Source organism: Capricornis sumatraensis, chromosome 20 (assembly GCF_032405125.1).
Source record: "Capricornis sumatraensis isolate serow.1 chromosome 20, serow.2, whole genome shotgun sequence".
Lineage (NCBI taxonomy): Eukaryota > Metazoa > Chordata > Mammalia > Artiodactyla > Bovidae > Capricornis > Capricornis sumatraensis.
In genome coordinates this window covers 19,214,081-19,225,819 of record NC_091088.1, presented here as the reverse complement: position 1 = coordinate 19,225,819, position 11,739 = coordinate 19,214,081, and the positions used below count along the sequence as shown (strand labels likewise).

At 49.6% G+C, this 11,739-nt stretch overlaps 1 protein-coding gene across 5 annotated transcripts in view; it reads left to right on the top strand.

Annotated features, from left to right (window-relative positions):
• The first annotated feature begins 8,939 nt into the window (after positions 1-8,939).
• The window catches only part of CA5A (carbonic anhydrase 5A), a 33,080-nt gene continuing 30,280 nt past the window's right edge, over positions 8,940-11,739 (top strand). For all 5 annotated transcript variants that reach the window (XM_068992073.1, XM_068992070.1, XM_068992071.1 and 2 more), the window contains exons 1-2: positions 8,940-9,154; positions 11,426-11,623. In XM_068992073.1, the coding sequence (XP_068848174.1) occupies positions 9,001-9,154; positions 11,426-11,623 (352 nt within the window). In that variant the 5' untranslated portion in view covers positions 8,940-9,000. The remainder of the gene's footprint in view (positions 9,155-11,425; positions 11,624-11,739) is intronic.

Genomic DNA, 11,739 nt, shown 5'->3' with positions numbered 1-11,739 from the left:
ACAAACAGAGGTGTGCAGTATTGATACCTAACTGATTTACCATGGTTTTTAAAAAAACAAATAGCTAGAAATCAGCAAAGACCACTGCCTACCAATGAAATTCACTTTCCTACCATAGAGGACCCTTCTCCTTGCCATCAAGCCTTACTAGAAAATGATCCAGGGACTCCCCCCGACCCGGCCGCCCAGTGGTTAGGACTCCAGACTTTCACTGCCAGGGGCCAGGGTTCAATTCCTGTTTGGGAAACTAAGATCCCACAAGTCTCTCGGCCAAAAATAAATAAATAAAATAGAAAGAATCCAATCCAAGTTTCCAGAGTTAACTAGGCTGAAGACAGATTGATGGGAGCTTTACAGAAAGAGAGGGAGGTGCACGCTGGCCTGGATGGCCCCAGAGATGGGGGCCCATGTGGGTGCACACGTGCCAGGCGTTTGCAAATATCTCCCTTGTTTGAAACTGTGCAGGGTCCACTTCAGGCACACCCTGGAATCCTTAGAAGCATCCTGTTCCTGAAGATGCACCCATCACGGAGAAAAGTAAGCTGTTTATGAAGCTGTCAGTCACCCAGGAAAAGCCTAGAAGAGAGTATAAAGTCCACAGAGCAGGGCTGTGAGAGCAGGCTCGACCTGGGCTTGGAGTCCTCGCCCTCCTGTGACAAGTCAGCCGCCTCCTCTGGGAAATGGCATTTCAAACCCACAGCTCACAGGCATGTTGGGAGGATTCAGGGAAGCAGAGTTTGTCAAGGGTTTAGTGGAGGGTCTGTCTCAGGAAACGGGCATATTACTGTGTGTTGAGTTACCTCCCCTAGGCCAGGCACATGATTATAATCCCGTTTCATTGTGCAGGATGTGAATTTCAGAGAGGTTAAGCAACACTCTTAACCGTAGCGTGGCAGTGCTATTGCTTCGAGGAGGAAGCTTGCGAGCTGTGGCAGGAAAGGTACTTAGGTTGTGGGACGTGGAGGTCCCTGTCAGAACTTGCCAGGGGACAAGTTTTGTCTTTGTCCTAAGATAACTCGAAGCCTTTATAAGATTTTGGGACAAGGGTGGGTATGATGAGATTTGCATTTTCAAAACTCACTCTGGCTAGAGTGCTGGAAAATGAGTTGGGGGTGGGGAGGAGGGGTCCTGAGTGGACTTGGGGAGAGCAGTGGAGGCTGTATTAGGGGTCCAGGCAAGAGATGATGGAGACTTGGACTAGGGCGGTCACAGTGGTGGTAGAGAAGCAGGGGGGACAGAATCAGAAGATTCCAAGGGGTGATTCAACAGGACACAAGCACAGATCTGACCCTCGGGTGGGTGGGGGTAGGGGGGTAGAGCGCTCGATGCCACCTGGACCTGCAGATGTGAGACTTGATGGATGGCTGTGCTGTTCCTGGAGCCTGCCCGGGGCAGTGCCACCCTGGGGCCCCTTCTGTAGTTTCTCCCCCTCCCCAGACATTGGGAAGAGACCTGGTTTGGGGTGAACTGGGGTCCTGGGAACAGAGCTCAGAGACGATCCAGGGGAATGGGAAGGAGCAGGATCCAGCATGCCCTGTAGCTCCACCCCCACCTGGTGTGAAATTCCACCCAACCCAGGACCGGCAACTGCCGCGTGTTCTGAGCCATGAAGAAATTTAAGGAAGTATCATCAGTAAAAATTCGCTTAACGTAAAATTAACCATTAACCATTCAAAGGTGTACAACCCAGTGGCACCAAGTGCATTATTCATGGTGGTATGCAACTGTCAGTAACTGGTTCCCGAATGTTTTCATCAGCTTTCCCCGTTACCTGCCTCCCTCCCCCCTCCTCCCCCAGCTCCTGGCAGCTGTCTGTCTGGACGTTTCATATAAACAGCATCGTACGTATGTGGCCTTTTTTGACTGGTTTCTTCCATTCAGCACAATGTGTTCAAGGTTCATCCTTGTAGCCTGCGTCAGTGCATCCCTCCTTTTTTTTTTTAACTACTAAACTTTATTTTTTAGGGAAGCTTTCAGTTCACAGCAAAATTGAACAGAAAAGTACAGATTCCCCATATACCCTCTGCCCTGATATCAGCATTCCTTCCAGAGCCAGAGTGGTGTATTTGTTACAGTTGATGACCCTGCATAGACACACCGTCACTGCCCGGAGTCCCGAGTCTACATCAGGACTCACTGTTGGTGTCCTGCAGTCTATGGATCTGGACAAACATGCAATGACGTGTATCCCCCTTTATAGTCTCATGCAGAGTAGTTTCACTGCCCTAAAAATCTCTCGTGCTCCACCTGTTCCTCCTTCCTCCCCACAATCCCTGACAAGCACTGATCTTGTCACTCTCTCCATAGCTTTGTCTTTTGTGTAACATCATATAGTTAGAATCAGCCTATAGCCTTCTTGGATTGGCTTCTGTCACTTAGTAAAACACATTTAAATTTCCTCCACCTCTTTTCATGACTTGACAATTCTTTTTAACACTACGTAGTATTCCACTGCCTGGGTGTCCCAAAGTTTATTCATCCTTTCACCCACTGAAGGACATCTTGGTTGTGCCCAAGTTTTAGCAATTATGAATAAAGCTGCTATAAACACCCATAAGCTTTCAGCTCCTATGAGTAAATACCAAGGGGAGCAATTGGTAGCTCATATGAGAAGAGGACGGTTACTTTTGTGAAAAATCACCAAACCGTCTTCCAAAGTGGCTGCACCATTTTGCATTCTGTGGTTGTTGTTCAGCCGTTCATTCACGTCCAACTCTTTGCGACCCCGTGGACCACAGCACCCAGGCTTCCCTGTCCTTCACCAACTTCCGGAGTTTGCTCACACTCATGACCATTGACGTCCAGCTTCTTGGTTATTTCCTTCATGGATATTGTACCTAAAAAGTCACCATCATCATCATCAAGTCCAAGGGCGTCTAGATTTTCTCCCATGTTACCTCCTGCTAGGAATTTCATAGCTTTGAATTTGCATTTAGATCTGTGATCTATTTTTTAAATATATTTTTAATTGGATGATAATTACTTTACAATGTTGTGCTGGTTTCTGCCATACAACATGAATCAGCTATGAGTAGACATATATTTCCTCCCTCTTGAACCTCCCTCCCAACCCTCCCACTCCACCCTTTGTGATCCATTTTGAGTTACTTTTTGTGAAGGGTGTGAGGTCTGTGTGTAGACTGACTTCTTTGCACATGGACATGTGTCCGGTTGTGTTAGCACCAGTTGTTGAAAAGAGGATCTTTGCTTTGTTCCACAGTAGAAATCAATTGACCAGTTATGTGGGTCTATTTTCAGTCTCTAAATTCTGTCCCAATGATTGATGTGTCTCTTTTCTGGCCAATACCATGCTGTCTTGATCACCATAGCTTCATTCCTTTTAATGGCTAAATAATTGCATTTATATCACTTTTGTTTATTCATTCATCCACTGATGGACCTTTGGGTTATTTCTATCTCTGGTTGTTATGAATACCACCCCTATGAACTCGGATGTACATTTGCGTGGTTTTATGGTTTCATACCTCTTGGATGCATACCTCGGAGTGTAATCACTGGGTCACACCAGGCACAACTCTCGATTTAATTTATTGGGGGACCTGCTTCACCTCCTAAATGACGCTTCTCATTGTTTTGGGTGAGCAAATGCTGACTTGCTGATTGAGAGAGGCCCACTTGGAGGGGAGCTGACAGTAACCCCTGGGAGCCACAGAGGTGTGCCATCTTGAGAGTGGGTCCTCCAGCCCCAGGTGAACTCCCGGTCTGATGCCTCTTAGAGCAAAGAGAGCTCTTCCCACAGAGCCCAGCCCAGACTACAGGTGTGTGAGCCCAATAAATGACTTGTTTTTAGCCACTGTTTGGGGGTGGTCTGCTGGGCAACAGTGCATCATTGGGATCTAGAGTCTATGCACACCTTTTATTCCAACCAAAGATCTCCTTGGACCTGGTAAGAACATGGGACAGATGATTGACCGTCTACCTATCATACCGCATACAATGATTGTGCACTTTATGTATACGCCTGTGGAAGTGAAGACTAGTCTTGTGGTGGGGCCCAAAGAGATAAAGAGCTCAAGGCCACACACGTGAGCACTGTCTCTGCCTCTTCCTAGCGAGGGGACTTGGTCCTGTCACCACGCTCAGCTGCAGGTACGTCATCTGTAAGGTGGAGACTAAGTCAGGGCCCTTTGGAATACACAGAAAACATATTAAACAAGCTTCAGAAAAGGAAATTATTGATGCATACCTGAAAATTTGGAATCGGACTTTAGGATATAGCAACAGGAACTGCTCGGCTGAAGCAGGGTCATTTTCTCTGCATGTATCTCTCTCATTCTGTCTTTGTCTCTCCCTCCCTACCCTTCCCATCTCGGGGCTCACTCTTCTCTCCATTCTTGGATCCATTCAGGATCTCACAATGCGTCTGTGAGTTGTTTCATCACGCCCAGGGACAGACAGGGCCTCTCTCTGACAGCTGCAGCCATTTCCAGGGCTGACAGGTACTGGCCAGCTCAGGTTACCTGTGAGCCACTTTCCCTCTGATTGGCCAAGCCTGATATACACCAGGGAGGGGGGAGGAGTCAGCTGGCAGGGGAGGGAGTATCCTAGGGAGAACCCTTAGGTGCTGTTACCGAAGGAGACGTGGCCAGGCATGGGGGAGACATCAAGGCATTTGCCCCAGCACATGTCTCCCTGGGCTCAGGAGAGACCCAAGGAGCAGCCAAGCTCCAGCTGTGATGTGGATGACCCTGAGGTTTGTCCAGCAGAGGGGAGGCTCTTTTCTCCCAGCAGCTGTTGAGTCACTCTTTCCAGAAAGAGAGGCTTGAGAGTGTCTCAGGGGTGGAGGAGGAACTGGTTCCCTTGGGCTCCCAGGCAGCCCGGCTTCATTGTTTTCATTTGACTCAAGGCGCAGAGCAGCGAAGCCAGACAGGTGATGACCATCAGGGCAGCACTGTGGTGTGATGTCCCTGTAAACGTGAAATTTCCACTACAAAGCATCCCCTCAGGCGCTGCAGATCTGGAGACAGTGGGATCCATAAAATCAGTAAAAATGCAAGCTGAAAATTGTGGTATAAACAATCCAGTGCAGAAGCAAAAGAAATTACTATGAATAAAACATATTGAAACATCCATGTGTTCTCAAGATTCTGCCCAGTGTGAGTTTTTTTCTGTTTACTTTTTCTTCCTTTCTCCTTTTTGACTAAAATAGAATTCCTTTATGGACAGTGTTGGCTTCCCTGGTGGCTCAGTAGTAAAGACTCTGCCTGCAGTGCAGGAGAACTGGGTTCAATTCCTGGGCTGGGAAGATCCCTTAGGGAAGGGAATGGCTACCCACTCCAGTATTCTTGTCCAGAGAATCCTGTGGACAGAGGAGCCTGGTGGGTTACAGCCCTTGGGGTCGCAAAGAGTTGGACACAATTGAGCAACTGTCACTTTCACTTTTCACTATAGACAGTGTTAAGTATCTGCTGGGATCTTAAAGCACTTTGGAGAGCACTTGGTTGCATTTAGGAGCAAATTTGAATTTCTGTCATTTAAGCACTATTTATAAAGAGTAATGCCAAGAAATTTGAGCGGTCTTATAGAAAATTTTTCTCAAAGAAAAATTATTTTATTTGATCACACTCATTTCAGCAAAAAGGTTTGGAGTCTGCTCCTCCAATGCATGTGAAATTATGTATGAATTATAGCCAGACATCAGGTTCTAATGTACTGTGTCCTCTAAGAAACATATGGAAAAGAGAAATTATAAAAGGTGAGAGAGGAAATAAAAATAGAAACTTCAGTTTTTCTTTCTGCCCTTTGAAAGATGTGATTGGGGAGGCCTAACAAGTCCAAAATCTGACGGGGTGGGCAGGGGAGTGTGGGGTGAGGTCCAAAGACAGAACGTCTGCTTGCCCAGGGGAATCTGTCTGTTCAGTTAAAGCTTCCGACTAATCAGACAAGGCCCACTCATACTGTGGCAGATAACCTACTTTACTCAAAGTTTTACATGTTAATCACATCCAAGAAGACGCCTATCCTGAAATATGCGGAATAACGTTTGACCCAATATCTGGGCATCACAGCTCAGCCAAGCTGACACAGAATTCACCATAACAAATCCACATGCTGCTGCTGCTAAGTCGCTTCAGTCGTGTCCGACTCTGTGCCACCCCATAGACGGCAGCCCACCAGGCTGCCCCGTCCCTGGGATTCTCCAGGCAAGAACACTGGAGTGGGTTGCCATTTCCTTCTCCAATGCATGAAAGTGAAACGTGAAAGTGAAGTCGCTCAGTCGTGTCCGACTCTTCGAGACCCCATGGACTGCAGCCTACCAGGCTCCTCCACCCATGGGATTTTCCAGGCAAGAGTACTGGAGTGGGGTGCCATTCAAATCCCCATGAGGACTCGCCAATTCCTGCAGAGAATTATAGTCCATGAAGCCCACTGATTAGTGTTTTATGTGTAAAGGAGATGGCCAAAAATTAGCAGGTGTTGAGTTGGATAAATTGAGACTCTTTGGCTCAAAATATAGGTGAGTGGATGAAAGTGGGACTTGGCACAATCTCTCAGGTGAGCATCATGACATATGGGTCAACAGCGTCAGTGCTTTTCTCTTTTGACCCGTAAACGTCAGACCTAGGAATTCCGTTCAGAGATGTTCAGTGCAGTGTTACAGATAAGACAAAAACAAGTGCATCTGGAGAGAGAGAGACATGATAAATTATGATAAGTGTTTTAATGAAATGCTGTGTTGAAATAAGCTATATACACTGATGGAGAAAACTATTCATGACAATAATTTAAAAATTTTTATTGACATATAGTTAATATACAATGTTGTGTTAATTTCTCCTGTACAACAAAGTGACTCGGTAATACAAATACATACATTTTTAATATATTTTTCCCGTTACGATTTGTGCATGTGTAAGCGCATGCTAAGTTGCCTCAGTTGTGTCTGACTCTTTGTGACCTTATGGACTGTAGCCCACCAGGTTCCATAGGATATTTCTTGACAATTACTAAGTGGCTAGATACATACCTTCTACATAGGATATGGTTATCTCCTGTATTTTATTTTATTTTTTTATTGCCTGGCCGAAATGTGAAGCTTGGAGAATCTTAGTTCCTGGACCAGGGACTGAGCCTATGCCCCCCGCAGTAGAAGTTCAGAGTCCTAACCACTGGTTACTGCCAGGGAAGTCCCTTCTCCCGTATTTTAAACAAACACAATATACACATATGTAGGCTTTTATATATGGAAATTTCTAGAAAGAGGGACAAGAAACTGCTATCAGCAGTTCACTCTGTGAAAGACAGACTTTTCACTTTTGAAGCCCTTAAAATGTTTTCTGTAACATGCATGTATATGGCTTTTATGTATTTTTTAACGGCAGAGAGTTTAGCTCCTACTATAACAGCAGTTGAATTGCTGTCTGAACCAGCCATGAGGATGTCCAGGACAAGCTGAGAGTGAGGATGTCCACAAGGTACTTTCTAAGTGAAGCAGGGCCCTGCCATGTGGCTGCAGGGAGCAGGGAGACCCCAGATCCTTAGAGACAGCCAGGGAAGAGGTCTACCTATGGTAGGGAGGCTGAAAGTGGCAGGGCAGCTGCGGGTGCTGAGGACATGCCCCAAGGAGCCAAGGGAGCGCTCAGGGTGTCAGCTGATGGATTTGTGATACCAGGACCTGCTCCTTCAGGGCACAGTCAGGTCCTGCAGCTCAGTGCTCAGCACACAGTAACTAATGGAAGTGGTATCATCTAAGCACTTGCCTTGCATCAGTTCATTCAACTCTCACAGCAACATAACAGAGTACCTACTAGTATTTCCCCACTCCACGGAAGCAAAAGTCAGTGAATGAGTGAATGGGTGAATGAATGGATGAACGAAGCCACCCAAAGGTCGGTACGTTTCTAAAATGACTCCACAGGAAGAAAAGCATCTATGTTCGAGAGTTGGTTTTTGTTGCTTGCAACCCAGGCAATCAACTCATGGGCACGTCAGGGAACTGCATGGAAACTGCAGACCCAACTATGGGTCCAATCAGCAGGTTTCTTGGGCCCTTGGGAACACCAAGTGGACTCAGAGTTCAGGACTGCCATCCTGTGGGGTTTCCAGGTCGAAGAATCCAGGATTCTAGGATCAGTTACGACTCACTCTCTTGAAGCTTATATGTTTAACCCCGCCCCAAAATTTTTACATAACTTTCCATCTGAACCCTGCCATCTCCATTTCACAGTAGGAAGTATCTGGGGGAATAAACTGCTGTATAGTCCAAAGCAGGTTTTTTGTTGTCTGGCATCTACAGATATTACAAGTTGTGTAGTTAGGATAACCATCTGACTTATTATCCGAATGTGGACATTTTGAGCATGAAAAGGGGCATGTTAATGTTTATGCTGAGACAGGAGGCAAAAGCTAGAAGTGTCCCAAGCCAAGCAGGACATCGTACTTTGGGGAGAATGAATTCCTATCAGATCATTGCTGTTTCATGGACACAGGACGGGCTGCTTCCCAGGGGCCCTGGGCAGAGGGGCCACCTGCTCCCCTGCCTTGTGCACAGGCAGCTTTGGCAGATTCCCATCCTGCCCCTCTGACCCCGCCGCTCCCTGGAGACACACCGCAGCTCTGGGCCGGGTCTCGAATGGCCCGAGGCTGGAGGGACCCGCAGCCAGGGTCACACCCAAACTGGGACTTTGCTCTGGTCTGTTTGCTCTGGTCTGCTCACTGGTCTGGCAGCAGGCTCTTCACAAGCTCCCCTCACTCCCTGGCACCCTCACCCCACTGTTTATCCGGTCAAAGCACAGTGACCCAAGGGGCTGGCCACAGCAAACGTCCCCAGTCCCAGGGCACCCTTCCCTAAGCCAAACCCCACGTCATCCGATAAGTTGGGGCGGGCATGGGTTGAAATTTAACCATCAGTGCTTTGGGTGAGGTTCTACAAAAGAAATGGGCCACCCCCACCCCACCGCTCGGCTGTCCTGCCTGAAGTGAGGGCAGAGAGTGGGGAAACCCCCTCTGGTTGTTGGGTCCCCCGGGAACAGAGGCAAGATGGTCAGGCCCCCAGTGCTGGGCTGGAGTCATCTGAAATCCTCAAGCCTGTCTCTCCTGGCCAAGCAGATATGGGGCACCCTCCGTAGCCACTTGCTAAGGCCAGCGCGATGTTGCTCACAGGTTCCCTGTGCACAGAGGAGAAATGACGCTTGTAAGTAGAGCCTCCCGTCTTCCAGATACAGACTCCCGCGCTGTGTGTCTCATGTTATGGTGTCTTTCAAAATAGGAGATGGTTGGAGCCAGATGGCTTGGGTTCAGATTTCTACTCCGTCTTTCCCGTGGGAGACATGGGCTGGTCCTTAACCTCAGATCCATCAGGAGGGTGAAATGCTCAAAACAAGGAGGGAGCAAGTGACAACCCCCTCCCCCCCACAAGACAAGCTGTTATTACTCAATATTCTGCCCTTCCAGAACGAGCCATACCGGCCAGTCGTTAGGGCTCCAAGCCCCAGCAGAGAACATCTCAGTAAATTTGATAAATAGGCCGCCAGCCAGTTCCGTCCAGAGACTGGCCCAGGTTAGCCTCAGCCTGGCGGTGGTGTCCTTGGTGTCCTGTGACCTTGGACTTGCCCCTCCCTCTCTCTGGCCCTCAAGTTCTTCCTGTGTCAGATACAGGGCCTGGAGGCACCCCTAAGTTCACCTCTGACGTCAGTATTCCACACTTTGCAGGTTAGGACAGTTGGCAGAGCTTGGGCTTTGGAGCTAGCCTCCGTGTCGGGCATTGGTGACACTTGTCAGCGGGGAGAGCTGGCAGGTTGTTTCACCTCCCCAAGCCTCAGTTTTCTCATCTGTAAAACAGGATGATGAAATCACACAGGGGGCCACGTGAAGATGAAATAACTCGAGCAGGAAGCCTGGCACACATTGGACCCTTAAAAATCCTACATTAGTTGCTCAGTCATGTCCGACTCTTCGTGACCCTCCGTGACCCTCTAGCCCACCATGCTCCTCTATCCATGGGAGTTTTCAGGCAATACTGGAGTGGGTTACCATTTCCTTCTGCATGGGATCTTCCTGACTCAGGGATCAAACTCACACATCCTATGTCTCCTGTATTGCATGTGGATTCTTTACCCACTGAGCCATCAGGGAAGCCCAAACATTCTTACTTTTTCCAGTTTTGCTGTGGGTCCACACCTGAGGATGATACCAAAATCCCCATCTCTCTGTTGTCCTCAGTCTCTCCTGGCTTCATACTCCCACCAGCGCTGTGTGATAAGTACCATTAAGATCCACCTTTTACAGGTGCTGAAACTGAGACGCAGAGAGGTTAAGGAACTTGCCGAGGGGCACACAGCCACAGAGTGGTGGGGCCAGGACTCGGGTTCAGGTGGCCTGATGCTCTTCATGGTCACCGAGTATAAAACAGGAGCCAGGTGTGAAGACATCCACAGATACGTGAAGAAAACCAAGGCACAGGTCCACTTTATACTGAGCAGTGCTTTTGCTCTTTTGAGAAGCCTTGAGTGTGTTTCTTTGAGCTTGGAGGAAAGTGCCAGAGGCTGAGCTCTACATCAGCCGACGGAGCAGCTGCCTCTGGGAATCCAGGAGGGAGGGTCTTCCTCCGTGAGCAGACCCTTCTATCTGGTTTGAAACTTGCAGGGAGTCTGGGTGGGGCCTGGCGTTCTGCATCTGGAGCCAGGCAGTGACCCACCTTGTGTGCCTGCTCAGTCATGTCAGACTCTGCCACCCCGCGGACTGTAGCCCATCAGGTTCCTCTGTCCATGGGATTCTCCAGGCAAGAATACTGCAGTGGGCTGCCATGCCCTTCTCCAGGGCATCTTCCCAGCCCAGGGACTGGACCCACCTCTCTCATGTCTCCTGCATTGGCAGGCGGGTTCTTCACCGCTAGCGGCCACCTAGGCTGGGGACCCCACCTTGTGTGCTGTGTAACTGAACGCCTGGGGGTTGCGTGTGCCAAAGCTTCTACTCCAGGCCCTTCTGAGCAGGGTTTTCCGTGGATCCTGGGACTTTGGTTTCCCGGAGGACCCTCGGGTTTCCTGTTCTCTGACACTTGTCGCAACCCCCATGGGTCCACAGCCCTCCTCCGCCTGCCTCCTTGGGCTGGGCTGGGCTGGACCCCCGCCCCCCACCTCCCCGGCACAACTCCCTGTGACTGCGCTGCGACAATGACCACAGGTCAGAACGACTGCGCACAGCCACAAGGCTACAGCGAGCTGCACTCCCCACGAAAAGGAATCGGTCCTGGGCGTGGTCCCTGGGAGGAGATGGAGCGAAGGCCCCGCCTATAAGGGCGGGGTTACGAGGCCGAGGGTCAGGTGGTCCCAGGCTCCGCGTGGGGCCAGGTTCCCCAGTGCTGGCTCCTCTGGGACCAAGTTTGCAAGTTTCTGCCTCCTCACTCTGAGGCTGGAACGGCGCCCATGCACCATGAGGGTCTCCTCTTCCCTGTCTCTGCCCCCAGTGCACCCCGTCTGGAAGGGTCCAGCCTCCGTGCCAGGGGGCACCCGGCAGTCCCCCATCAACATCCGCTGGAGGGACAGTGTCTACGATCCCCAACTGAAGCCCCTGGGGGTCTTCTACAAGGCGGAGGCCTGCCTGTATGTCTGGAACACCGGCTACCTCTTCCAGGTGGAATTCGACGACTCCTCCGAGGAGTCAGGTGAGCCTGAGAGGGGGTCTGGGCCCCTTGCTCCTGTGAGTCCTGAGAGTGGGTCACAGCAGAGGGGGGAAGGCTGAGGCTGGTGGCGGGGATGGACGGAGTGATGGTCACTCTAA